The sequence below is a fragment of the Eumetopias jubatus genome, unplaced genomic scaffold, assembly GCF_037043125.1.
Source record: "Eumetopias jubatus isolate StellerSeaLion01/CBP00866 unplaced genomic scaffold, mEumJub1_p1.0 scaffold_4, whole genome shotgun sequence".
Classification (NCBI taxonomy): Eukaryota; Metazoa; Chordata; class Mammalia; order Carnivora; family Otariidae; genus Eumetopias; species Eumetopias jubatus.
The window spans coordinates 85,772,809-85,800,000 of record NW_028274810.1 but is presented as its reverse complement, the minus strand read 5'-3'; the positions used below and the strand labels follow the sequence as shown (position 1 = coordinate 85,800,000).

The window sequence follows — 27,192 nt, the reverse complement described above, 5'->3', positions numbered from 1 at the left end:
CAGAAAGAAACCGGAGAAAGCCAGTTACCCGAGCAACCCCGGCGAGGGCGTAGCGTCTGCTCCGCCCCCGCCCCCGGACTCCGGCTGAGCTCCGCCCTCAGGGATCCAGGAACTCTGCGCCCGGCCAGCCGGGTCGTCGGAAAAACCCGGAGAGGCCAATCCTGGCGCGGCCCTGGGCGCTGCGTGCGCAGAAGACGTCGGAGGCGCATGCTCTCTGGCGGTCCCGGCCCCGCGGTCTGGCGCCGGCGCTGGCTTCGTTGGCCGGCAGACTCCCGGCCCGGCTGCGGGCATGGCGGCCAGTCTATGGATGGGCGACGTGAGTGAGGGCGGCTGCCCGGGTCCGAGGAGGACGAATCTTAGCGTCACGAGGGAGCAAGAGTCTGAAGGGGAAGGGTCCTCGAATCCCAAAAGGGTGGAAGTGAATGGGGAGAGGAGTTCTTTGGGTGAAACGGGCGGGTCCCAGAATTTAGGTGAAGGGACCGAGTCTGAGGATGGGGGTTCCTGGTTCTCCGCCTGCGTTCATGGAAGGGAAAGGGAGGTTCTTTAGGGGGATAGAATGGCTGGAATCCCAAGGATTGAAGGGCGCTGTGGCTCTAGGACGGAGGGATAGGGTTACTAAATCCAAGGAGGAGGCTCCCTAAAGGGAGCAAGTTTGAAGGGAAGGGAGGCAGAGGATTGAAAACGTGCGAGGTGGGATTTAGGCCACTGTGTAGATGAAAATCTCCACTCCCCTCACTCCCGCCCCCACCAGCAGCGTGTAGCCAACCCTGGGTGGGCTCTGGAACCGGGAATGAGGAGCCTGAATGCTAGCCTGAATGCGTTGCTCTTGTATTTACGCAGCTGGAGCCCTACATGGATGAGAATTTCATCTCCAGAGCCTTTGCCACCATGGGGGAGACCGTGATGAGCGTCAAAATTATCCGAAACCGCCTCACTGGGTACATTTTCTCCTTCCATCTTCTCAGTTCTTTTTTTTTTAAAGATTTTATTTATTTATTTGAGAGAATGAGAGATAGAGAGCACGAGAGGGAAGAGGGTCAGAAGGAGAAGCCGACTCCCCGCTGAGCAGGGAGCCCGATGTGGGACTCGATCCCGGGACTCCAGGATCACGACCTGAGCCGAAGGCAGTCGCTTAACCAACTGAGCCACCCAGGCGCCCTCAATTCTCCTTTAATAGACCATGCTGCCAGTGTCATTCTCCAGAATGTAAACATCGAAAAGTCAGGGCTCCTCACCCCTAATAATAGTTAACATAATAACATTTGGGGGCTTATTGGGAGGAAGTATAGCATATTGTTAAGGACTGGACTCTGGAGCCAGACTGAAAGTTAGGTCTACTGTGTGACCTTGGGCAAATTACTAAACCTCTCCATTTCCATCTCACCGTGACTATGAAAATGGAGATGATAACACCATATACCTCATAGAGTTATGGTGAGGATTAAATGAGTTAATTCACATTCAGCATTTAGAACAGTCTAGCATATGGCATTTGCTCAGTGAATATAAACAGATTATGATCTGCTAGGTACTAAGCACTTTAAAATCCTTTTTTGAGGGGGCACCTGGGTGGTTCAGTCGTTAAGCCTGGACTCTTGATTTTGGTTCAGGTCATGATTTCAGGGTCCTGGGGTCGAGCATGCAGTGGGACTCTGCGTTGGGTGTGGAGCCTGCTTAAGATTATCTCTCTCTCTCAGGGCACCTGGGTGGCTGAGTCAGTTAAGCATCTGCTTTCAGCTCAGGTCATGATCTCAGGGTCTTGGGATCAGGGCTCTCTGCTCAGTGGGCCCTCCTGGAGCCCGCTCGAGCTCTCTCTGTCTCTTCAAAATAATAAAAATAGAGATGATGATTTTTTTTTTAAGATTTTTTTTTTTTTTTTAAACAGAGAGCGAGAGAGGGAACACAAGCAGGGAGAGTGGGAGAGGGAGAAGCAGGCTTCCTGCTGAGCAGGGAGCCCAATGTGGGACTCGATTCCAGGACCCTGGAATCATGACCTGAGCCAAAGGCAGACGCTTAACGACTGAGCCACCCAGGCGCCCTAGAGATAATCTTTTAAGATTCTATTTTTAAGTTTCTATTTTTTTAGATTTATTTATCCAATGCAGAGCTCGATCGTACAACCCTGAGATCATGACCTGAGCTGAAATCAAGAGTCAGATGCTTAACCGACTGAGGCACCCGAGTGCCCCAATAAATAAATCTTAAAAAAAAGAAAAGGATTTTATTTTTAAGTTCTTCACACCCACTGTGGGGCTCAGACTTAGAACCCCAAGATCAAGTCACATGCTCCATGGACTGAGCCAGCCAGGCGCCCCTAAAATCATTTTTTAAATTACAAAAACGTCTGAGCTAAGTATTATTATTAGGGAAGCTTCGTAACTGTTTTAAAGTTTACAGAGCTATTAAATGACAAGCCAGGACTCATCTGTTCTTAAAGTCATGAGTGCCCTTAACTCGTGTCATTCACTTAAAAAGTTATTTATAGAAACAGTACTATATGCTGTTGTTGTAGGTTCCTGGGATACGTGGCTGAAACAAACCATAGTCCCTCCTCATGGAGTTTACTACATTCTAATGGGGAAACAAAGCAGTAAATATGTAAATAAAATGCAGAGAATATTTTGAGTTAGTGGTGCTATATTGCCTGCACATTCTTCCTTCTCTTGAGGGGGTCTCAGTTTTCCTTAGAGTTCTAATTAGAAAAAAGAGGATTCTCTTATCATTTTGACAATGTTTACTGAGCAGGTACTCTGCCAGGTACATTACCAAAGCAGCTTGCTAAAACATCAAATGGTTGAAAAATACAGATGAGAGAGATGAAGTGTGGTCAGTTCTGGCTGTTTGGTTGACAGGTACTTTGTGTATTCAGAATCCCAGTACCTATTACTGAAACCCAAGTATGGCTGCCTGTAGATAGGCCAATATTCTAGAGATGAGGTGTTTTTTTTCCTCTTGCCCCCCACCTCCACCCAAGAGACGAGTTTTGATTGGAAGGGAGTATGAGCTTTTTTTTTTTAAGATTGTATTTATTTATTTGACAGAGAGAGAGAGACACACAACGAGAGAGGGAACACAGGGGGAGTGGGAGAGGGAGAAGCAGACTTCCCGCCCAGCAGGGAGCCCGATGTGGGACTCGATCCCAGAATCCTGGGATCATGACCTGAGCCGAAGGCAGACACCTAACGACTGAGTCACCCAGGCGCCCGGGAGTATGAGCTTTATTCAGGAGGCTGGCTACCTGGAGAGAAGGTGGACTCTTGTCCAAAAGCCAACTCCAAGGTTTCTCCTGGCCCAGAAATTTTTAAAGTGATTTAGGGCAGTTAATCAGTTAAGGGAGTGCAGTGGTCTATGACAACTCTTGACTGTGCAGTCTCGATGGTGCCGGCTACAGATGTTATCATGGTGCTTGAAGGTATTGCAATGGGGTCTGGTTCCTTGGTGGGGGTTGTGCAAGAGGGTTTGGTTTCATGGTGCCCCAGGTGGTGCAAGAGAGCCCGGTGACATGTAGAAGTGCTCTGTTCTTTCTAGGAAAGAATGCATGATCTATAAATGTACAAAGGTTTAGTTAGTCAGGTGGGTTAAGGGTGCTTGCTAAAAACTTAAAAGACTAGGTTGGCCAGAGGGTCCAAGGCAGCTTCATACCTAGGAACAGTTTATTTTTGTTTTTTGTCTTTCAACCATTTTATGAAATGAGAAAAGACCAAGGTAGCCACGAGGCCATTCACATACAGGTATACAGTGTGGATTGAGGAAGGGACAGAGGAAAAACCAGCACAACACCAGGTGATCACTGGGAACCAACTTCCCCAAAGCTCCTCACAGCAGAACACTCTAGACAGGAGCATATTTATATAGGTCCTACAGAAATAGACTTGGTTCCATGCCTGTTCTCTGTAATTGGCCTGTCTCTGAGGGTTTTTTTGTATCAAATGGAGTAGAGGTTTTCAGTGACTCTGAGGCAGGCATGGAGAACTCATTGCCTGTCCCTGCCCAGCTCCCAGGGTGCCAGGACGGGACAGGTGGAAAGGGAGAAGCAATTTTACAGCCTGGAAAAAAACATAGCACAGTGGACCACGGAGGGGCTCCACAGGTCCTGCCACATGAGGCCATTAACACACCTTGACTCTGAGCCTGATAAACAGTCTCAGAAAGGACCCTGTGCCCGTATGCGGAATGTTTCTCAGGGAGAACGCCCCCCACCCCCCACACACACTAGTCCACGGGGGCCCTCAGTTTTTATTCTGAGGTCTGGGAGCTGCAGCCCAGAGCAGGGATGAAGAATTGCACCAGCTACACTCAGGGCGAGCCAAGAGCCTTTCCCTGGGAGGCCATGGCTCTGCGGCTCCCTCCTCTTCAGAGTTGGTGCCTACATCCCCCCAGCTGCCTACATACTCTCTCTGCTTGCTTTTTATTTGCACTGTACTCTAGGAACAGATTCTCTGACAGGTAGATCATGCTAGCCTAAATATTTTTCTTCTTTTTGCTCTTGTAGACAGAAAACCCCAGATAATCAGCTACCAGTATGAAAACACATTATGTAATACTTTCTACTATATTGAAATAAAATTTGGAACTCTTTTCCTACCCATGATTCCTAAACTCTGGCTATTTCTTATGTACTTAAAAACACATTACATTTATGTCTTGCCTCATTTGACAGACTTTGAAGTGGCCTGTAAGAATACCGTAAAATAAATAAATGCAAATTTAAAGACCAAGACCAGAGAAAATAAGGGGAAAAAAATAAGACCCATGGAAAATAATATGCAGCAGAGCATAGTGCTTAAGAATGCAGTCAGTGATTGCACAATAATGTGAATATTCTTTTTTTTAAGATTGTATTTATTTGAGAGAGAGGGAGACAGCATGTGCGTGCAGGGGAGAGGGGCAGAGGGAGAAGCAGGCTCCCCGCTGAGCAGGGAGCCCAACTCGGGACTGGATCCCAGTACCCTGAGATCATGACCTGAGCCAAAACCAAAAGTCGGGTGCTTAACCAACTGTGCCACCCAGGCACCCTCAGAATATCTTTTATAGCTTTTCTTTTTTTAATGTCTTTTTTTTTCCCCATCTTAGGCGGTCGGGCGCCAAGGTTGTAACAGAGTTTAAGGGAGGTACATGTCACAACAGTACGAACACTCAATCATCACAGTTACGAAGTACAAAAGGATCATCTCCTGTCTGTCTGAAGTGTAGGAAAGCTCACCTCTTATCTTTTCTTGTACCACTGACTTTTTAAAGAGGTAGGACTAGTCGTCTTACGGAAGGTCCTACATTCTGGGATCCGGTTTTAGTTGCTTCCTTGTGGTTTTCCTGTTCTGTCCCTAATATTCCGTATAAACTGGACGTTAGACCGAAGGGTTTGGTTGGATTGTATTAAATATTTTGGGGGGCGCCTGGGTGACTCAGTAAGTGTCTGACCCTTGATTTTGGCTCAGGTCATGATCCCAGGGTCATGGAATCGCGCCCTGCGTCAGGCTCAGTACCCAGCAGGGAATCTGCAGCTCTCCCTCGCTCTACTGTTCCCCCTGCTTGTGCTGCGCATGCACTCTGTCTCTCAAATAAGTACATCTTTTTTTTCTTTAAGATTTTATTTATTTATTTGACAGAGACACAGCGAGAGAGGGAGCACAAGCAGGGGGAGTGGGGGAGGGAGAAGCAGGCTTCCCGCGGAGCAGGGAGCCCGATGTGGGGCTCGATCCCAGGACCCTGGGATCATGACCTGAGCCGAAGGCAGACGCTCAACGACTGAGCCACCCAGGCGCCCCGCAGATAAATAAATCTTAAATATTTTTGGCAAAAGTACTTCAAAGGTGGTACAGTACATAAATAAATGTTTATCAGAGGAGTCTGGACTGGCCCAGATGGACAGTCCTTATATTCAGGTTTGTAAGTTCGTTCTGAACTGGAATATGGCAGGGAACAAAAACAGGATGAGCTCTGATTAGAAAAACATTTTTTCCTCCCCTCAGGCCAGGGCTCAGTCTCATCTGGGAATCCCATCTTTAACCATTCTCTTTCTCTTGTTTGCTTTCTTTCCAGAATCCCAGCTGGCTACTGTTTTGTAGAATTTGCAGATTTGGCCACAGCCGAGAAGTGTTTGCATAAAATTAATGGGAAACCCCTGCCAGGAGCCACACCTGTAAGGACACTTGGATAATGATGATCCCATTTTTATTGTCATCGATAACTATCATTCATGAATCCCTACTGTATACTTACTCTGTTTAATCCTATAACAACCCTGCACAGTAGGCATCGTTATCTTTGGCAGCCCAGGAAACCGAAGCTCAGGGAAGTGGCGTAACTTGTCCGAGGCAGCACAGGTAGTAACTAGCAGAGGCAGGACGCCAACGGAAGATTGGTTGCCTCTAAAATCCGTGCCCTTTGCACTCTGCACTGCTGCCTCCCTTCATGGAAGACTTGCAACTCTAGACCTCTTGCCTGATTGAGAAACTAGAACAGGCTGGCAGCAGTGAGGACACATTTCAAGAGAGTTACATTCTGCTCTTCCCACAGTTACTTAGCTTACAGCTGCACCAAGCTGGCACACCTGGGCTCATAGAACCATGGAGCTGGCAGTGCCCTTAGCGGTCATCCGTGCAACCCCCTCACTTTATACAGGAGAGAAAGCTGAGGCTTAGAGAGGGGGAGATGTTTTGGCCAAGGTAATTTATTTCAGTTTTTTTCAAATATTGTTTGACTCTTGAAACACCTTTCTCTGTTTTAGTTTGTTTGTTTTTAAATTTCTAGGCAAAACGTTTTAAACTGAACTATGCCACTTATGGGAAACAACCAGATAACAGGTAAGTGCAGGGTAGCCCCAGGGTAGCTTCAAGCCCCAGGAAATGTCTAGATAGAGACAAGGTGCATCACTGTGCTGGTCACCACCAAAGAGGAGGTTGGGGAGCCCAGTTTGGTCCACTCTGCCTTCCTCCTAAAGGATGACTCCATCCCCTTCCCCGCTGGTGGACCTGCCCAGTATGCTTCTTGTCAAGACCCATGTCTTCTCTATACTTGGTCCTGCCTCTAGCCTTTTACCCTGTTAGTACCTGCAGTATTGAAGTTTTATTCAGTAAGAATTAACCTGTTGTAGTGACATAAATCGATTGTTTCAGGGTGCTCTTCAAAAGCTTTAAAACAATGTATCAAGAGCTTTAAAAAGATTTGTACCCACTGACCCTGTAATTCTACTTCAGAATTTATACGTGGATGTATGCCAAGATTAGCCTCAAAAGTGTTCGTTGAAATATTACATATAATGGGGGAAATTGGGGAAAAACCCCAATAATCTTAATAATAGAGAAGTAGCTTAAATGACAATATGTTATTAATTGGAATACTATGTATCCATTTATAAGTCATTTTGCAGCAAATGAGGACAGGTCAAGAAGTTGGTGATATGTTAAAAGTGAAAAAAAAATGCTAGAAACAGAACAAGGGAGTCATACCCAAGTTTTGTAAATTCAAAAAGGAAAGCCAGGCTTGCCTGGGTGACTCAGTCGGTTAAGTGTCCAGCTCTTGATCTCAGCTCAGTTCATGATCTCATGGTTGTGAGTTTGGGCCCCGCACTGGGCTCCACACTGGGGGTGGAGCCTACTTTAAAATAGAAGAAAAAAGGGATACCTGGGTGGCTCAGTTGGTTAAGCGTCTGCCTTCGGCTCAGGTCATGATCCCAGGGTCCTTGCTCAGTGGGGAGCCTACTTCGCCCGCTGCCTGCCACTCAGCCTGCTTGTGCTCACTCTCTTTCTCTCTGACAAGTAAATAAAATCTTAAAAAAACAAACAAAAATACAAAGAAGCCAAAGAAAAAAGACAAAAGTATATAACAGAGTGTTCATAGTGATTACCTTCGAGTGGTTGGGTTACTGGTAATTTTATTTTTCTTTGTCCTTTTGTATATTCTGATTTAAATAAGGAATATGTATCATACTTGAACCAAGAATATAATAATGAGTCTGCTTGTTTGATTTTTTTTAAATAATTTTTTCTAGAACAGAGGTTGACAAAATGTGACCTGACTTATATCACCTGTGAGCTAAAAATGGTTTTTACACTTTTAAAGGATTGTGAAAACAGAAAAAGCAACAGAGACCATAGGTGCCCCACCAAGCTTAAAATTTTTACTATCTGGCCTTTTACAGAAAAAGTTTGCTGATCCATGTTCTAAAAGTTGGCAGATTTAATTTTAGCTCTGCTTTCAGTCTTAGGAGATAAGGTCCAGTTCTCATTCTTCATCTTCACCATTTGAATTAAAAATACGCAGTGAGGGGCTCCTGGCTGGCTTAGTCAGTAGGGCATACGACTCTTCATCCTAGGGTCGTGAGTTCGAGCCCCATATTGGGCATAGAGATTACTTAAAAAAATATTTGCAGCGAATACAGAGTGTCTAGTTTTCTCTCGAGCACCTCTGACCAGGCCCCCCACCTGCAATCCTGTAATATTTGAAGCCAGACAGGCTTTGTTCAGTGGGTAAGGCGCTTGGGACAGGGGCTGCTTCCATAACTCTCTGCCAGGACTGCCAGATGCAACAAATTAGGACCTGGCTAAGGACCCATCAGATGTGCTATTCCCCGGGAAGGCCCAGGAGAGGTTTACCTAGAATGGGCCAAAAGAGCTTGTTAGAACAAAGCTTTCAGTATCTGTCTCTGAATCTTGTTCTCCCCTCTCAGCCCTGAATACTCCCTCTTTGTGGGGGACCTCACCCCAGATGTGGATGATGGCATGCTGTATGAATTCTTCGTCAAAGTCTACCCGTCCTGTCGGGGAGGCAAGGTGGTTTTGGACCAGACGGGCGTGTCAAAGTAAGGCCTTACCTGTGACTGATGCCCACCATGTTCCAGCATTTGTCTCAAAGATGGGGTGTTAGAGCTAGGCCATGTAGCATGGGCGTGAAGAGCACGGGCTCTGGAGCCAGACTATGGTGTGCATCCTGACTCCGGTACTGGCCCAACCTCTCACCTGATTATTTCCTCATTGGTACAACAGATGCTGATTAGTAGTGTCTGCTCATAGGCCTGACCTAACAGTTACGTGATGTGCAATAAATAAGGCAATAGGATATGCTTGGTAGGTGTTTGCCATTTTATCTATTATTGTTACTTCAAAGGTAGAAAAACCTCAAGAAAGGCTTATTTTTGATCAGAGTAATAGTTATAAGCACAAGTTTGAGTTACAAGCTGAAGACCTGGATTTGAATCCTGCTTCTACAATGATGTTGGGCAAGTTATTGAGTCCCTCTGAACTTGATTTCCTCCTCAGTAAAATAGGGACACTCCCGTTAGCTAATCATTGGGCAGTTTGACGAGCTAATCCTGGGGAAATGCTCAGCACAGTGCCTGGGAGATAGTAAGTGCTCATGAAATATTAGCTATCATTTGTTGATCCCGGAAGTAGAATATGAGTCCCGCGGCGCCTGGGTGGCTCAGTCGGTTAAGCGTCTGACTCTTGGTTTTGGCTCAGGTCATGATCTCAGGGTCGTGAGATCGAGCTCCACATGGGGCTGTGGGCTCAGTGCAGAGTCTGCTTGAGATTCTTTCCTCCATCTCCTTCACCCTCTGCCCCTCCCCCCCACTCTTGCACATACCTGTTCTCTCTCAAATAAATAAATAAAATCTTAATATATGAGTCCAGCAGAGCAAGAACCTTGTCTGCGTGTGCCTGCTGAGCCCCATTGTCTAACGTGATACCTGGGGTACAGGGCAGACGGGGTAAATATTTGCTCAGTGAACCACAGCTCTTACTATCACCACCGCTACCGTGACGATGCTGACGGTAACAGGATTTCCAGTAGATTGGGAGGGAAGCCGCTGGGAAGGAGCCCCATCAGTCAAGGCGTGGGGGGGTTCCTCGGACTCAGGCTCCTGCCGTACTGGAGTTTCACATTGCTGCACAGCATGCCTCTACTGATGGGTCTCTCATCCCTTCCTGCAGAGCTGGATAGACTCTCCCTCTCTTCCATTCTTAGACTTCACCTTCATCACGTTTGTGATCTAAATAAGGTATATGCTTTTGTTTTCTGCAGGGGCTATGGTTTTGTGAAATTCACAGATGAGCTGGAACAGAAGCGAGCTCTGACCGAGTGCCAGGGAGCAGTCGGCCTGGGGTCTAAACCAGTGCGGCTGAGTGTGGCAATCCCCAAAGCGTGAGTCCTGTGCTGGTGGGGAGGTAGAGGGCCTCTGGATTGATGCCCACCTGGACGCTTCTCATCTGCTTGTTGATAATCGGAGCTTCCGCATGCCGGCTGGGAGACTGTGGGGAAGCCTGTTAATTGCCAGGCTGTGTGCTGGGCGTTGCAGATGAACGAGCATAACCTTGCGCCTCCAGAAGCTTGTAGCTGGGGGAGAGCTACGACCTGCGAAGGCAGATCCATTCAGACATTGCTGATAGTAGTACTGGGAAAGCGGTGTGTCCTGCATACTTAATGTTCCTGCTCTTTGCCCAGTAATATCACTGTTAGAAATTTACCCACAGAATTAATAAGAACTGAGCAGAAGAAAAAAAAAAAGGTATACCCAATTTTAGCTATGGGAATGGCTGAGAGTTAAAGATCCAGGCACTACAGAATATTATATACATCACCATCCTACCTGTCATGGCAGGCAGAAAGCCTTCTTCCCTTACAGCTGCAAGCAAGTTTCTCACCCAGAAGACAGCCGTTGTCAGCAGAGAATCTTCTATCCTTTGGCCAAAGCAGTGGTTCTCAACTAGGGACAGTTTTATCCTGCAGGGGACATTGGCAACACCTGGAGATCATTTTGGTTGTTACAACTTGGGTGGGGAGGCGCTCTGGGCATCTAATGAGTGGAGACCAGCACTGCTACTAAGCATCCTATGCTGCCCAGGACGGTCCCCACACCAGACTTACCTGCCCTACCCTCAGGTCACTAATGCTGAGGCTGAGAAATTCCATGCCAGGAGTAGGAGAGTGACTGCATTCTTAGGGCAGAATTTCCAGATAGCCAGGTTTTTCAAAGCAGCAAAAGACTTAGAGGTTCTTTGCTGCTTAACGGTCTTTAATACATGGAAGATCAGCCTGTGATTTTCCCCCCAAAATGTTATTTGTTCTAAACTCTACAATATAGGGGTGCCTGGGTGGCTCAGTCGGTTAGGTGTCTGCCTTCCACTCAGGTCATGATCCCAGGATCCTGGGATTGAGCCCCAAGTCGGGCTCCCTGCTCACGGGAAGCCTGCTTCTCCCTCTCCCACTCCCGCTGCTTGTGCTCTCCCCTGCTATATCTCTCTCAAATAAATTTAAAGAAAATAGTAATAAACTCTACTATATAAAAACATTAAAGAAAATATTTAAAAGAAAGAAGTTTCCTTGTTACCCTAAAATGACTAATTATGATTTCTGACTTATAAGCTTCTTCACAGACTTCCATGGTATGTAGATACACACACTGTGTGAATCAGTTTACATGTGGTAGATTTATTTATTTTTAATTATAATCTCATTCTTCCCCCACCCCCAGTTTTCTTCATATACACATTCCCTTTCCCATATAGCTGTGTAATCCTCATCATAGTATTTTTTAACAGCTGTAGAGCATCTTGAGTGTATATTCTGTCCCGAAGTCCCTCTGATATTGATGGTGTTGGTTGTTTCTGATGTGTTACCATTTATTCGATCAATAGTGACGAGTCCCTACAACTCTCCGGGCCCTGACCTAGACTTTGGAGTTGTAGCTATAAACAAGAGAAAGAAAGTCCTTTCCACAAGGAGGTTATGTTCTGTTCCATTTCTCGGTTGATCATTGTCAGAATTTGATGCCTGCGTCTAGGGAGGTGCCATCAAGCACTAGGAATTGAGGGCAGTAAGAGCTCCCTTTGAAAGTTAATCTGCAAGAGCTGAATGTGGAGAAACAACAGAAATGTGCAGACCGAGGCCAGGGAGACTGCCTTCAATTCCATGAACATATCAGGAGGGTGGCAGGCTCCTTGGAAACATGGTTGGGTGGTCATGGACGAGAACGGGAAGTTTCCAGCCTCGTACTGGGCGGGGAGAGGGAGTCTCTGCCATTGGACTTCATGTAGCCAGCCCATCAGGAAGTGATGCTCAGGCAGTCAGACGGGGCGTTTCCTAACCGCTTTGGCCAAGTCCTGCTCACCACGCAGACGTTGAACTCAAAAGGAACTTGTGAAGAGCTCATTCAGACTTTTGAGAATTTGTGGTTCCTTAGACAGGGTTTGCTGTGGTAGTTCACCTCCTGCTTTTTTTTTTTTTTTTTAAAGATTTTATTTTATTTGAGAGAGAGAGAGAGAGCATGAGAGCGGGGAGGGTCAGAGGGAGAAGCAGACTCCCTGCTGAGCAGGGAGCCCGATGCGGGACTCGATCCCGGGACTCCAGGATCACGACCCGAGCCGAAGGCAGTTGCTTAACCAACTGAGCCACCCAGGCACCCTGCAGTTCACCTCCTGCTTATGACTTGGTTTCCTCTGGCTTCACTGTCGAGATAGAATACATCCATCCTGAGGCCACGGGCGCAGTCCACACCACAGGACAGTTACAGCTCTCCTTACAAGCCAGGTGGCTTGGTGGTGTGAGTCTCTGCCTCCACATTTGGCTGCACTTTTGAGTCTGGCTCTTTGGAGTATGAGGACTCTGGAAGCGCATCGCCATGTTGTTCTTTTGATTGCTCTCATCTACGACTGCTGGTCAGACCCCAGGCCTGTCTCATAAGCCTACCCATACATACATGGTTTTGTGTATTTTTGAAAGCAATGGATCCTTTGCAAGCTTGACATTCTGTCTTTGGTTAACAGTGGCTGGGGTAGCCATGCCAGCTGGAGAAAAAAGCTATCCACTGAACCTGGGCCTCAGCCCTGATTGGTGAGTGCAGGATATAGGAGCCTCGCAAGGTGTCTGGCATCTGTCAGGGCAGATGCTGTATGTAGTGGTGTGGTGTTCAGAGCATGAGTCTTGGAGTTAAATTTGGCTCCAGTCCTAGGTGTGGCCCTGGGTGAGTTACTTAACCTTTTAGATTCTCATTATTCTCATCTGTATAATGGGAATAATAATTAATAGCTCTGTCATAGGGTTGTGCAGGACTTAAAATAGGGGCCTCTATATGAAAAACAATGGGCCCAAATCCTGAGAACCTACTCTATACACAGTAGTTGTGACTAAGTGGTGATGGTAAGGCTACTGGAACACTTCTTTTTTGTGTGTGGGAAAGAGGTCATTAGACATTTTGTGGTTTGAAATGATTCTTGGATCATCCTAAATCCAGATTTTCCAAGCCATGTTCACCTGAGCCTCTGTGGCTGGCAGAAAAAGTCGTCGTTCCCCTCCCCCCGCCCCCCAGATCTCGAGAAGAGGACAAACCAGTACTGACAAGATTTGATAAGAGAACCAGACCTGGCTGTTAAAAGCTTACTGTAAAGCCTTGGCTCTGGAGCCAGACTGCTGGGGTTTGGATCTCTGTGTGACTTTGGACAAATTGGTGACCTGTCTGGACCTCAGTTTCCTCATCTGTAAAATGGGAATAAATGTATTCTTATTGCATAGGGTTGTTGTGGAGATTAAATGAGTTAATCTGCATAAAGCCACTTGAACAGCCCCCGGTCACGTAGTAAGTGCTTGGAAATGTTTGCCTATATTTGTTTATTTTGGCTTCTTTCTTCGTCTAAGGAGCCGGGTGAAGCCAGTGGAGTATAGTCAGATGTACAGTTACAGCTACAACCAGTATTACCAGCAGTACCAGACCTACTATGCCCAGTGGGGCTACGACCAGAACACGGGCAGCTACAGCTACAGCTACCCCCAGTACGGCTACACGCAGAGCGCCATGCAGGTAACCACCCGCCCGCCGGCCCTCGCCTTAGCCCACCCACTGGCGTGGCATCGCGCAGAGCTCCATGCAGGTAACCACCCGCCCGCCGGCCCTCGCCTTAGCCCACCCACCGGCGTGGCATCGCGCAGAGCTCCATGCAGGTAACCACCCGCCCGCCGGCCCTCGCCTTAGCCCACCCACCGGCGTGGCATCGCGCAGAGCTCCATGCAGGTAACCACCCGCCCGCCGGCCCTCGCCTTAGCCCACCCACCGGCGTGGCATCGCGCAGAGCTCCATGCAGGTAATCGCAGGCCAGCCAGACCTCGCCTTAGCTCATTCACCGGCGTGCCATTGGTAAGCTAAGCACAGGCTTCAGAAGAAAATGGGGAAAGATGAAGCAACCTATTTGCTAAAAATAAGGCCTCCTTATCTTGGGCCAGGAGTTCACGCTGCCTCTCTCTCTCTCTCTTTGGTCTCTTGGCAGACATATGAAGAAGTCGGGGATGATGCATTGGAAGGTAAGAAAGAAGTCTGTTCACTCATTCCTCTGTCCTCTGTCAGGTGACTGCTCTGTGGCGGGCACTGTTCCTTAGCTAGATGCTGAGGAATGCAAGGTGGATTTTGCTCTGGAGGAAATTGCCTTCTAGTGAGAGAGCTCACTAGAGATTATGCATGCATAATTACAGTGAGAAGTGAGCGTGTGCCCCAGAGGTGTGCGTGCAGTCCCAGCGAGCCCAGAGGAAGCGGCGCAACAGGGGAGAGACCTGGGACATTCAACCCCCACATGCAGGTCTCCAGCAAAACTCTTGCCTTGTGTATGTTTGATAGTTTGTAAGATTCATTTTTTATCTCATTTTAATTTTTTCCTATATATTTTAAATTACCTTTTTTCCTCATGCTCAAGTAATAGGTATGATTGAAAATTTGGAACATAAGGGCGCCTGCGTGGCTTAGTCGTTAAGCATCTGAGTCGTTCCCTTTCTTGCTGTCTCTGTCAAATAAATAAAATCTTAAAAAAAAAAAATTTGGAAAATATAGTAACATATTATGAAGAAACTGAAAATCACCCCAGTCTGCTACATAGTAATAGCCATTATTAATTTTTTTTAATTAAAAGCATTTGTTAATTTTTACTGAATTTAACAGGAAAAAGGAAAATAAAACTGAAGGAATTGCTAACCTTCAAACAAATGATTTCTCAAATGGTATATTAATACTTAAAGGATTTTTAAGGTTTGAAAATACTATGAAAAACAATTTTTTTAAACATTTCTGAATAGATGGCAAGGTTTAAAGAAGTAAAATTTAGGGGCGCCTGGGTGGCTCAGTCGTTAAGCATCTACCTTCGGCTTGGGTCATGGTCCCAGGGTCCTGGGGTCGAGCCCCACATCGGGCTCCCTGCTTGGCAGGAGGCCTGCTTTTCCCTCTGCCACTCCCCCTGCTTATGTTCCCTCTCTCGCTGTGTCTCTGTCAAATAAATAAATCTTAAAAAAAAAGAAGTAAAATTTAGGAGCACCTGGCTGGCTCAACAGTGGAGCATGTGACTCTTGATCTTGGGGTTGTGAGTTCGAGTCCCATGTAGGGTATAGAGATTACTTAAAAAATCTTGGAGCACCTGGGTGGCTGGGTGGCTCAGTCGGCTAAGCGTCTGACTCTTGATTTTGGCTCAGGTCATGATCCCAGGGTCATGAGATCGAGCCCTGTGTCCCATTGGGCTCCACACTGGGCCTCGAGCCTGCTTAAGATTCTCCCTCTACCCCTACTCCCTGCCACCCCCCCTCCGCTCTCACACACATGTTCTCTTTAGAAAAATAAAAAGTAATAAAAAGTAAAATAATAATAAAGCACTTGTACATACATGCTGTCATCATAAATCTAACAGCAGTGACCTTGGGGGTGGGCCGGGCAGAACACAGGGGCTCTGGTTGACATATGGGGAACTGGCCACACAAGTGCACCCAGTGAGTTAGGGGCTAAGTCAGGCCTGGAGTCTCTGACTTTCTCTACTCAGTGTCTGGGCCCTCCAGGGAATACTGCCCCCCCCCTTTTTTTTTTAAAGAGAATGTTAACCTGATTATAGTATCTGTGTATATAACTCCTTAGAATTAGAATTTTCTAGTCTCTTTCTCATCTATTAATAATACCAAACATATTTTGTGCCAGGTCCTGCTACCTTTCAACACTATGATGCTGGGTTTGTACCATTATAATCCCCAATCTACAGAAAAGAAAACAGGCTTATGGAGTTGATAATAGCTAATAGTTACTGAGGTTTTACTATGTACAGGCCCCGTTCTAAGCATTTTACATCTATTAATGCATTTACCTTCACAACTGTTTTGAGCTAAGTACCACAATTTATTCTGGTTTTATAGAATAAAAAAACCAAGATAAGGGGGTCAAATTACTTGTTCAAGGTCGATGATATTGTAAATTGAAACATGGTAGCAGGAGATGAAGTCACTCTTGGAACTCCTGCAGTCTTACCCCTGAATAAATGCTTCTTCACGCTGACTTAACACTGCCTCCCAGTTCAACCTAATACCCACCCAGAGGGGCCACAGTAGGGATCTTTGCCCTTCTCCCTTCTCCGTCTCTTCCTCAGCTTCAGTGAGCCATGGCTCAGACCCTGTCTTCAGAGTGAGGAAGGGGCTCTACTGTATATGTATCCACAGGCTTCAGCTCACACAAATGCCTGCCTGTGATCAAGCTCTTCACTGAACTGTTCCTGTAAGCTGTTACCTACACTGAGTGGAGAAACCAGGCCAGTCATGCTTTCTTACAATTTCCGTAGGGAGCCTCTGTAAATGCTCAAACCTTTAGATTAAAATTCCAAGGGAAAAAAAGATTCTTCTGGTTGCAGGAACAGGCATAGGACTTGTGTGAAAAGATTAGCACTGGTTTGGAAAAGGAAACAGACCCTTAAAAGTAGTGAGAAAGTTTGAAATAATTTACAAAAGAAACACACATGAGGTAAACAAGAATAAAAGTTTACACATACTATTTGTATCAAAGGTGATTTGTACTATATCACCAATAGGATATAGTATGTATAAATCTGTAAGGCTGGCCAGCAAGCTGGAAACTCAGGCAGGATTTCTGTGTTACAGTCTTGAGGCAGAATTCCTTTGGGAAACCTCAGTAAATTTAAGGCCTTAAGGTTTTCAATTTTTTTTTAATATTTTTATTTATTTGACAGAGACACAACGAGAGAGGGAACACAAGCAGGGGGAGTGGGAGAGGGAGAAGCAGGCTTCCCGCTGAGCAGGGAGCCCAATGCAGGGCTCCATCCCAGGACCCTGGAATCATGACCCAAGCCGAAGACAGACGCTTAACACTGAGCCACCCAGGCGCCCCCAGATTTCACCCTTTTAAAGTATACATACAGTCCAGTAGTTTTTAGAATGGTCACAGAGTTGTGCACCCATTACCACCGATTCCTGCAGCCAGCAGCAGTCACTGTCCATACGCCAGCCCCTTCCAGCCCCTGACAACCACTCATCTACTTTCTTTCTCTCTGGATTTACCTAGTCTGGGCTTTTTTTTTTTTTTTTTTTTAAGTTCTTCTTTTCCCAGTGTGGAGCTTGAACTCACCACCCTGAGATTAAGAGTCAAGTTGCATGCTCTACCTGAGCCAGCTAGGCGCCCCAGGGTATTTTAAAGAAATGGAATTGTGTATAATGTGCAGTCCTTTGTGAATGGCTGCTTTCACTTACGCATAGTGTTGTAGCAGGTGTCAGTACGTCATTCCTTTTTATGGCCAAACAATATTCTATTGTGTGGATATCTATTTTGTTGATAGACATTTGTGTTTCCACTTTTAGTGTTATGAATATAGTACTTACGAGCATTCATGTGTAAGTTTTAGTGTGGACATAGATAAGTTTTCATTACTCTACCTAGGAATGGAATTGCTGGATCATATGGCAGACTCTATGTAACCCCTGGAGGAACTACCAAACTTTTCCGAAAAGGCTGCAGCATTTTCCATTCCCACCAATAGCATACAAGGGTTCCAGTTTCTCCACATCCTCACCAGTGGTTCTTACTTTGTTTCGTTATGGCCATCCTAGTGGTTTTCAAGTGGTACCACATTGTGCATTGTGGTTTTGATACGCACTTCCTGATGCCTAATGGACGTTGAGCATTTTCGTATGTTTATTGGCCATGTGTATGTAGATCTTTGGAGAAATGTCTATTCAAGTCCTTTGTCCATTTTTAAATTGGGTTGTCTTTTTTTATTGTTTCATTTTAAGAGTTCCTTTATTCTGTTTTGGATACCACTCCCTTATCAGACATATGACTTACAAATTATCCCATTCCATCAGTTATCTCTCCACTTCTCTTTTTTTTTTTATTTTTAAGATTTTATTTATTTATTTGACACAGAGAGACACAGCAAGAGAGGGAACACAACCGGGGGAGAGGGAGACGGAGAGGGAGAAGCAGGCTTCCCACCGAGCAGGGAGCCCGATGCGGGCCTTGATCCCAGGACCGTGGGACCATGACCTGAGCTGAAGGCAGATGCTTAACGACTGAGCCACCCAGGCGCCCCTCTCCACTTTTCTTGATAATGTCCTTTGAAGCACAAAAGTTAATTTCTGTGGATAGTGTCATATCTAAAAGGCACTGCTTGTTTGTGCCTGTTTCCTTCTAAGAGTTATAGTTTTACCTCTTACATTTAGGTCTTTGATCCATATTTAGTTAATTCTTGTGTAAAGTGTGAAGAGTCTGGCTTTATTTTTTTTTTTTTAAGATTTTATTTACTAATTTGACAGAGTGACAGCGAGAGAGGGAACACAAGCAGGGGGAGTGGGAGAGGGAGAAGCAGGCTTCACGCTGAGCAGGGAGCTCGATGCGGGGCTCGACCCCAGGACCCTGGGACCATGACCCAAGCCTAAGGCAGACGCTTAACAACTGAGCCACCCAGGCGTCCCATCTAGCTTTATTCTTTTGTCTGTGGTTATCCAGTTGTCCCAGCACCATTTGTTGAAAAACTGTTTTTTACCATTGAATTGTCTGGTACCCTTGTCGAAAACCAAGTTACTATAAATCTATATGTTGGGCTTGGACTCTTAAGTCTTTTTTTTTTTGTTTTGTTTTGTTTTGTTTTTGTTTTTTTAAAGATTTTATTTATTTGAGAGAGAGAGAATGAGAGATAGAGAGCACGAGAGGGAAGAGGGTCAGAGGGAGAAGCAGACTCCCTGCTGAGCAGGGAGCCCGATGCGGGACTCGATCCCGGGACTCCAGGATCATGACCTGAGCCGAAGGCAGTTGCTTAACCAACTGAGCCACCCAGGCGCCCCGTCTTTTTTTTTTTTTTTGGTAAGATTTGTCAGAGCACAGAGAGAGCTTGCAGAGAGCAGGCAGAGGGAGAAGCAGGCTCCCTGATGAGCAGGGAGCCCGATGCGGAGCTCAATTCCAGGACCTGGGACCATGACCTGAGCCGAAGGCAGACGCTTAACAGACTGAACCACCCAGCATCCCCTTTTTTTTTTGACTCTTAAATCTTATTCCACTGATCTCTAGGTCTATCCTTAGGCCACTGCCACAGTTTTTATTACTGTCGCTTTGTAGTAAGTTTTGAAACGGGGAACTCCTTGAACTTTGTGCTTTTTCAAGATTGTTTTTTCTATTCTCAATCCTTTGCATTTCCATCTAAGTTTTATGATCAGCTTCTCAATTTCTGCAAAACGAGGCAACTAATTGTGAAAGGGATTACACTGAATCTGTAGATCAATTTGGGGAGTATTGCGATCTTAAGCAATATTATGTTCCAATCCAAGTACCGGAATGTCTATTTCTGTAGGTCCTCTTTAATTTCTCTAATTGTAAAATAAGTGTTTTTAATGAACGGGTGTGTTTGTGTGTGTGCATTTTAAACCAACACTACAAGGAAAAGTATACAATGTTACAGTGATCAAGGAGTTTTTTTTTTTTTTTACTTTTTATTGTGAAATATATACAGAAAAGTATGTCAAACAAGTGTATAGTTTATTATGTAATTATAAAGCAATTGCTCATGAAACCTTTATTCAGATCAAGTAGAACATTGCCAGCCTCCAGAAGCTATCCTTCCCCCAGTCAAAACCTACAACCCTGCTAGGGAAAATTACCGTGTTTATTTTTGTGGTAATTACTTTCTTCCTTTTTTAGAGATATCCATCCTTAAATAATGTTCATTTTGCCTGTTTTTTTTAGCTTCAGACAATGCAGTCGTACTATATTGTCTTGCTTTTTTCATTCAACACTCAGCGTTTCTTTTAAATAAAATTCTGGTATAGTTAACGTACAGTGTTATATTAGCTTCGGGTGTCCAATCTAGTGATTCAGCACTTCTCTACATTACTCAGTGCTCATCATGGTAAATTAACAAAAACACTATTTGTGAGATCCAACCAAGTTGTATGCAGCTGAGGCTGATTTTCATTTCTATGTAATGTTCCCTTTGAAGAATAGTGCTCTGGACTTAGTCCTTTTGATCAGATTTCCATAACCCAAAATCGAAGGAAGGACCACACAAGGACAGCCAGGGCCCATGAAGTCTAGAGAAGAGCTGGAGTAACAGCCACCATGATTTGAGCCTGTGTATGATGTTTTCTAAGTAGACTCCACTTTTATCCTTAAAGGAACCCTGCAAGGCAGTGGTGTCGGCCCTGAGGGACTCTGACACAGAGCACAGGGAACATGCCAGAAGCAGGAAGCCCTGGGAGTGGGGAACGGAGTCCAAGTCTCTGGGTGCTTCTCCTGGCACTCTGAACCCACCCTGGCTTCTCTTGCAGACCCCATGCCGCAGTTGGATGTGACGGAGGCCAACAAGGAGTTCATGGAGCAGAGTGAGGAGCTGTATGATGCCTTGATGGACTGTCACTGGCAGCCCCTGGACACAGTATCTTCAGAGATCCCCGCCATGATGTAGTCGGGACAGAGGACCAGCCAAAAAGGACTGTGTGATGGAGATGAGAGACTTTTTTTTTAACAAAGTATTAGAACTTTTACCTTTTTGAAATGTTAAGATTTTAGTGATCAACTCTTCTGAGATTATGACCATTCCTGCAACATTGCTGCCTTCCTTTGCCCGTCAGCCTTCGGAGTTTGAAAACCACAGTGCCATTGAGCAAGGTTCTACTTGTCCTTGAAAAGTAAATTTTTCCAGGTAGGGATGTTATCCACTTTTAGAGATAAGGAGAGTTTGGGGTTATTAACCGAAGTGGATCGTAAGATTTAATTCAACCCAGAGGACCATCTCAGGTGACAGACACTGCATCCTTAAGGTTCTCTGGGGTCAGAGTGCATGGGTTACCTGCTGTATGCCACGGAGGGGGGCAGTGTTGATCATCCATTCAAGTATCCTTTCACCCCAACAAGTTTGCTTTTAAGTTTTGTGGCTATGTGTGGTAGGCTGTAATGAAACCAGCTAAATCTAGACCAAAGGGCTCAAGATGGGGGCATGCTCCAAGGGCAAGCCTAGCTTCAATAAGCCCCTATTGAGGGACACTATTGTGACATCTGTGTGCCTGGCCCACCGGTTTCTTGACATTATTTTCATTTGATAGGTATGAATCCACTTACCATGATCTCCAGCACCCATGTGGAAAGTCTGGATTTATACTAAAAATCTGCAGCTTATCTCTATTGTGCTAGAGGAGATTGCAGGGAGGGGAGGGGGCAGGGAGCGGGACAATGGGGGCAACTTGAGGTAAATGGCCTAGGTCACAAGAAGCCTTCCGATATTTTAAGGAATACGTATTAGGCTCAGCCTGAATTTTCAGGCTTTGGGAGGAAAAATTATGTATGGTGGAAGTTGTAGAGGTCAGCCTATCTTTATGAAGACGACACTGTAATGGGGAACAAGAAAACGGACACAAACATACTTCAAGTCTTTTATTAGTTAGTTATATGCCATGTGGCACCCATAGCAGAAATACAAAGGTCATGGTTTTCCACTAAAATAATCTGTTCTTTCAGCTTGCCTCTTCCCAGTGTTTCTGTCCTGAAAAGGAAGTATAAGCCAGTGTGTTAATATTCCCCTAATTAATTAATGCCACCCAGGCTTTTTCTGAAGAACTGGTCTCAGTCCCATATCCGCATTTATCATCCATAGATGTCCACTCAGATTAGGTTTCATCCTGGACCAGTCAGCCTAAAAAACGTCCCAAACTACACTTGTTTCTACCCAACCCATCTCCCACACTCCGAGGAAAGGGAGACCCCAGGTTTGAGGTCTCCCAAAATGTCAGCATGAGGTCAAACCACAATTGTAACATTCACAGCCATCAGCCCTTGCTGCCGAAGGTGCAGGGCTTTGGCATCTGGTATCTTCTCCTAGCAGTATGCTCTTGGCCTTCCAACAGGGTGGGCAAATCTAAGATTCCAGTCACACTGTAAACATTTTTCTCTTCTGGCCATGAACAGCTAATGCGGCATACAAGGGAGGTCAGGTGTAAATGACATATGAAAACGCTAAGACTTCCCAGAGGCCTGAATAGCCTTATGTCAATTCACTACTACACTACTCAGGGTTCACAAGGCTCAAGCACTACTTGAAGCTGCAAGGAAGCTATGAAGTTTCAGGTAGTCAACTTACCCAACTATAGATCTATAGATCCATAATCACAGACAAGGACAGCTTTACTGGTAACAGATCTAAAAAAAAAAAAACAACAACCAAAATGGACACTCTCCAAGAAAGCCATTATTAAGTCAGCAATCACTACAACTGCCCAGAGCTTCACATACATTCTCCCTTTAAGCCTAAGACTCTCCGATTTTACAGGAGAGAAGGAGTCCAGGTCAAAGAATTCAAACCCTGTTTGAAACTAGCCCACAGTCTACATAACAGACTATAAGCACCACGAGGCCAGCTTCAGTGTTCCTTTTCCTCCTTTTACGACCACCAAGACCAGCGTTCAGATCCGATGGGAAAGGGAACCGGAGGGGTCAGGCTGTCTCCAGCATCTAACTTTACCTTGTCTAAAGCACAGCAACAACCTGGTATCCTCAGACTCTTCGGTAGCAAACACTGACAGGAACACGTGGGGGCAACCTGCAGAAAAAAGTGTGAAAGCTCTAAACCAGAAATACATCCAATATACCCATCTTCATGGAAGTTTATGGAAAACACCTGGACTCGGGCAGAAGGCTTCCAACCCAGGTCCTGGGCTGTTATAGGAAAGTTGAGTGGCAGCTGCAGGTATTACGTGGACCTGTGCTGTCAAAGTCTCTCCAGGTTGCTCTCGCATGCAGTTGGAGATCCCATGGCCATACCCGGCCACAGCCCTTGGAAACATGCTGTACTGACCCGCCAGGTAGTTCCCAGAAACCTACCAGGTCCCGAGGTGGTTGTGTTCAATCACCATCATGACCCCAGAATCCTCACCAAAAAGCTCCACTCCAAAGTCATCCTGGAAATCTTCGTCTGGTACAGCTGAGATGAGAAAAACGTCCTGAATGATCTTATTGTTCCCTTCCGTTGGTCTTCATAATCAAAGGTGTGACTGGCTTTTGGTACTTATGCCGTAAGCTTTTTGGGGCAGTGACCCACAGCACTGCTGAGATCTGTGCCACTTGCCAATAGATTTTCCCACTACACCTGTCTACCCCACTCCACCTGCCCCACCATACTGGTTCTTGGTCTCAGCAATTTACTTCTCCGAAGTTTTTTTCTAGCAACTCTATGTAAGACCCCATTAACAGGGGCACCTGGGTGGCTCAGTCAGTTAAGCGTCTGCCTTCGGCTCAGGTCATGATACCCGGCTCCCTGCTCAGTGAGGAGCCTGCTTCTCCCTCTGCCCCTCCCCCTGCTCGTGCTTGCTCTCTCAAATAAAATCTTAAAGAAAAAAAAAGACCCCATTAACCAAACGTTTCTGCTGGCCTCTGGAAACCTGTCAATTGTAATAAAGGACTCCACCTATACCTGAGAAATGGCAGGTACAACGGCAACTGTCTTTTCCTGAAATGTTGCAGATCAGTTACAGCAAACAGAACGGCGACCGTCAAGGAAAACTGTCACTCTGGGCTCCTTTTTGACCACAGCAGCTATGTGGAAGCAGCTGCAGCTTCGATAAGGGCCACAGGGCAATTTAGGTCCCAGGACCGCCCCCAAATGCCACCTAACCCCCTAGACTCACCTAAAGGCCATGCACTATTGCGTAACTGAAATTCATGTACTGAAATATACTGGAGACCAAATAAGAGAACAGATACTATTGGGGCGCCTGGGTGGCTCAGTTGGTTAAGAGTCAAGACTCTATCCCGGAACAGGTCTTGACCTTATGGTCCTGCGTTCGACCCAGAGCTCTGCACTAGGCTCCACGCTGGGCATGGAGCCTACTTAAAGAAAACAGATAACCTTTTGTATATATATTTTTAGACTGAGCTTATGCCCGACACGGGGATGGAACTCAAGACCCTGAGATCAAGAGGCGCATGCTCAACCAACTGAGCCAGTCAGGCGCCGAAAACAGATATCCTATTACCAGGTCCCAATTACCACTTTATTTTACTGTGTGTCAGAGTTTTACCCCATTTCATCTTCACAGGACCATTTTATCATCCGTTTTACCGGTAAGTTTAGACCAATTAAGCTATCTACTTAAGGTCGCCAATCAACGTAGAAAGCCACAGAACTGGGATTCAAAATAGAATCCAAAGGATTCTAAAACGCGGCCCCCAGAAAACCCTACCCTTTTATCCACCTGCATGGATTGCTTAACGTGTTGTGCAGCCACACGACAGGTGAAATCACTTCCCCAAGGTCACCCAATACGTGGCTTTCACAGGCAGAGTCAGTTTCAGATCTGGTGGACACCACCGCGCGGCGTCTCGCAAATTAAGCCACTTCAGGCCCAGGACTGCCCTGCACCAAGCCGCCTGTTCGCGTCACTCACCCGTCACACTACGGTGCAGCGATGCGCGGGCCGAGGCGGGAGGCTCAGGTACGGCCCCCGCGGGCTTCGGTCCTTCTCACCGCGCATGCGGCCGACCAGGCCTTCCGGGTGTTGGTCGCAGCAGGCCGGGAGGCCCGGCAGCTCCGATCCGCTCTCATCATCCCGCAGCCTCGGAGGCAGGCCCGGCGGGTGCGGGGCCAGCCGCGGCGAAGCTACGGCGGAGTGAGAGCAGGCTGGACGTGAACTGCAGCAGCCCTGGATCTCCCAATAGCGAGACGCCAGCACCACACCGGCTAGGGAAAAGGAAGTCCGTGTAGTGGAAGGGGGCTTATATAGGCCTCGCCCCTGGCGGCCGCGCCGACAGTTGGAGCAACGCGTCGCGCAGACCGCTGGGAGTTGTAGTCCGCCCGCCCTCGGGCGCCGGGCGGCGCGTCCGGGTCCAAGCTGTAGGCCGGCGCGGAGTGCTGGCCTTTTGGCCGGGACTGGCGCAACTTTCCGCCTGTGTTCCGGATTCACTGAACGTCTGGTACTTGGCACTGGGCTCACAAATGAAGTCGACCCGCCATGCCCGCTGGAGTTCAGTCAGACTTCCAAAGTCGGGAAATGACGCTATGAGCTGCGACAGGGCAGCCGCGGCTGAGTGGATGTGGGGAGGCGCTCTGGGAGCTCCTGTTGGAGCGGGACCCGTGGGGAGGGCTTAAGAAGGCAAAGGCGACCGAGTACTCGGAAGAGGAACGCGTTCTTTGTTCAAGACTAACCTCTTGCGGGGCGCCTGGGTGGCTCAGTCAGTTGAGCGGCTGCCCTCGGCTCAGGTCATGATCCCAGGGTCTTGGGATCGAGCCCCATATTGGGCTCCTTGCTCAACGGGGAGCCCGCTTCTCCCTCTGCCTCCCTCTCTGCGTACTTGTGCTTCTATCTCTCTGTCAAATAAATAAATAATCTTAAAAAGAAAAAAAATTTTAAAAAAAGACTAACCTCTTGCGCTAATAGATAAATTACTGACTGGTTACTAGGTAAATGATGCTCCATTATCTCAGCTAGTTTTCATAATAACCCTGTGTATAGTTATAGTTATACCCACTTTACAGATAAGAAAACAGGAATGCATCACCCGGGTAGCTAACGAGGTAAGGGCTGGAATCCACGAGTCCACCGCAGAGACCACGCTCCGAGTCACTGTGCCACGAGCACAGTGGAATGAGTAAGCGTCAGTGTAAAAACAAGTAGTCGTCAAGAATTAAATATCTATTCTGTGCTTAAACTCTTCATTAATTTTTATCCTTAATATACACTTTAAAAAGTAGGTACTACTATTATTCCCATTTTATGGAGTAAACAATAGACTCTGAGAGAAAGAAACTTTCGGGTGACTCCCAAATGTGTTTCTCCAGCCTCTTTTCTCCTGAGCTCCAGACCTTACACCCTGCAGCTTTCTGGACACCCACACCTGGCTAATAAATAGGCTTCTCAGAACACAGCCTTTCCTCCTCCACACCGGCTCTTCCCAATCTCAGTAAATCCTTGGAGGGACCCTGGTCTTTTTCTGTAACATCCTACTTCGGATCCGTCAGCAAATCCTGTGTTCTCCACCTTTAAGATGGTAAGACATTCCTTACCACCCCACTGATGCTATCACTGCTCACCCACAATCACAGTAAGCCTCCTAATTAGTCTCCCCCATTCTGCCATTCTTCCCTATGGTCTGGTCTCAACACACCAGCCACGATGTTTGAAGAGCAAAAGTTTTTAATTTTGGTGAAGTCCAATATGTCTATTTATTTATGCTTTGTGCTTTTTGTGTCCTAGTTTAAATTTTTTTGCCTAGCTCAAAGGCATTAAGATTTTCTTCTATGGGGGCGCCTGGGTGGCTCAGTTGTTAAGCGTCTGCCTTCGGCTCAGGTCATGATCCCAGGGTCCTAGGATCGAGCCCCGCATCGGGCTCCCTGCTTGGCGGGAAGCCTGCTTCTCCCTCTCCCACTCCCCCTGCTTGTGTTCCCTCTCTCTCTGTGTCTCTCTCTGTCAAATAAATAAATAAAATCTTCAAAAAAATTTTTTTTAAAATTTTCTCCTATGTTTTCTTCTAGGAGCTTAATAGTTTTAGCTCTTACATTTAGATCTAGGATTCATTTTTAATTAATTTTTGTGTATGGTGTAAGAGTCAAAGTTTATTTTTACAAAAGGCTCTCAAATTGTTCCATGTTCATTTGTTGAAAAAGATTATCTTTATCCATCTAATTGTTTTGGCACCTTTGTAGAAATCAGTTGACCATATGTGTAGGTCTGTTTCTGTACTCAATAATACACTGTCTTGATTACTGTAGCTTTTTTTTAAGATTTTTTATTTTATTTATTTATTTGATAGCACAAGCAGGGGGCAAGGCAGGCAGAGGGAGAAGCAGGCTTCCCGCTGAGCAGGGAGCCCGATGCAGGGCTGGATCCCAGGACTGTGGGACTATGACCTGAGCCCGAGACAGACACTTAACGACTGAGCCACCCAGGCGCCCCACTGTAACTTTTTAATAAGTTTTGAAA

At 46.3% G+C, this 27,192-nt stretch overlaps 1 protein-coding gene, 1 long non-coding RNA gene and 5 other non-coding genes across 9 annotated transcripts; 1 reads left to right on the top strand and 6 right to left on the bottom strand.

The window, feature by feature from the left end:
• Positions 1 to 228: 228 nt before the first annotated feature.
• TRNAU1AP (tRNA selenocysteine 1 associated protein 1) lies at positions 229 to 22,818 on the top strand. Of its 3 annotated transcripts, none has more exons than XM_088022529.1 (10): positions 229 to 316; positions 841 to 938; positions 6,040 to 6,139; positions 6,751 to 6,803; positions 8,669 to 8,800; positions 10,021 to 10,140; positions 13,633 to 13,792; positions 14,256 to 14,289; positions 14,458 to 14,586; positions 20,554 to 22,818. In XM_088022529.1, the coding sequence occupies exons 1-10, from the start codon at positions 290 to 292 to the stop codon at positions 20,688 to 20,690; spliced, it is 990 nt and encodes a 329-aa protein (XP_087878655.1). In that variant the 5' UTR covers positions 229 to 289; the 3' UTR covers positions 20,691 to 22,818. The 3 variants fall into 3 exon arrangements, with proteins under 3 accessions (XP_087878655.1, XP_087878654.1, XP_027969621.1); XM_088022528.1 differs by having other exon boundaries at positions 13,630 to 13,792; XM_028113820.2 differs by lacking the exon at positions 14,458 to 14,586 and having other exon boundaries at positions 13,630 to 13,792.
• LOC114217248 (small nucleolar RNA U13) lies at positions 5,068 to 5,168 on the bottom strand. Its single transcript, XR_003610947.1, has one exon. It is a non-coding gene; the product is annotated as a small nucleolar RNA U13 (small nucleolar RNA).
• Positions 21,643 to 24,973, bottom strand: LOC114217044 (uncharacterized). The gene is made up of 5 exons (XR_003610903.2): positions 24,661 to 24,973; positions 23,099 to 23,198; positions 22,740 to 22,817; positions 22,359 to 22,417; positions 21,643 to 21,764 (listed from the first exon to the last, which is right to left on the bottom strand). It is a non-coding gene; the product is annotated as an uncharacterized LOC114217044 (long non-coding RNA).
• LOC114217247 (small nucleolar RNA SNORD99) lies at positions 21,837 to 21,910 on the bottom strand. Its single transcript, XR_003610946.1, has one exon. It is a non-coding gene; the product is annotated as a small nucleolar RNA SNORD99 (small nucleolar RNA).
• Positions 22,579 to 22,711, bottom strand: LOC114217244 (small nucleolar RNA SNORA61). Its single transcript, XR_003610943.1, has one exon. It is a non-coding gene; the product is annotated as a small nucleolar RNA SNORA61 (small nucleolar RNA).
• LOC114217243 (small nucleolar RNA SNORA44) lies at positions 22,935 to 23,065 on the bottom strand. The gene has a single exon (XR_003610941.1). It is a non-coding gene; the product is annotated as a small nucleolar RNA SNORA44 (small nucleolar RNA).
• Positions 23,712 to 23,846, bottom strand: LOC114217242 (small nucleolar RNA SNORA16B/SNORA16A family). Its single transcript, XR_003610940.1, has one exon. It is a non-coding gene; the product is annotated as a small nucleolar RNA SNORA16B/SNORA16A family (small nucleolar RNA).
• Positions 24,974 to 27,192: the final 2,219 nt, after the last annotated feature.

What these genes read in the sequence shown, in the direction of transcription:
- TRNAU1AP (XM_088022528.1), top strand. Translation starts at nt 290, where the DNA reads ATGGCGGCCAGTCTATGGATGGGCGAC. An exon ending in GACCAGACGGGCGTGTCAAA is followed by an intron (nt 8,801 to 10,020) that starts GTAAGGCCTTAC and finishes TGTTTTCTGCAG; the next exon opens with GGGCTATGGTTTTGTGAAAT. An exon ending in ACACGCAGAGCGCCATGCAG is followed by an intron (nt 13,793 to 14,255) that starts GTAACCACCCGC and finishes GTCTCTTGGCAG; the next exon opens with ACATATGAAGAAGTCGGGGA.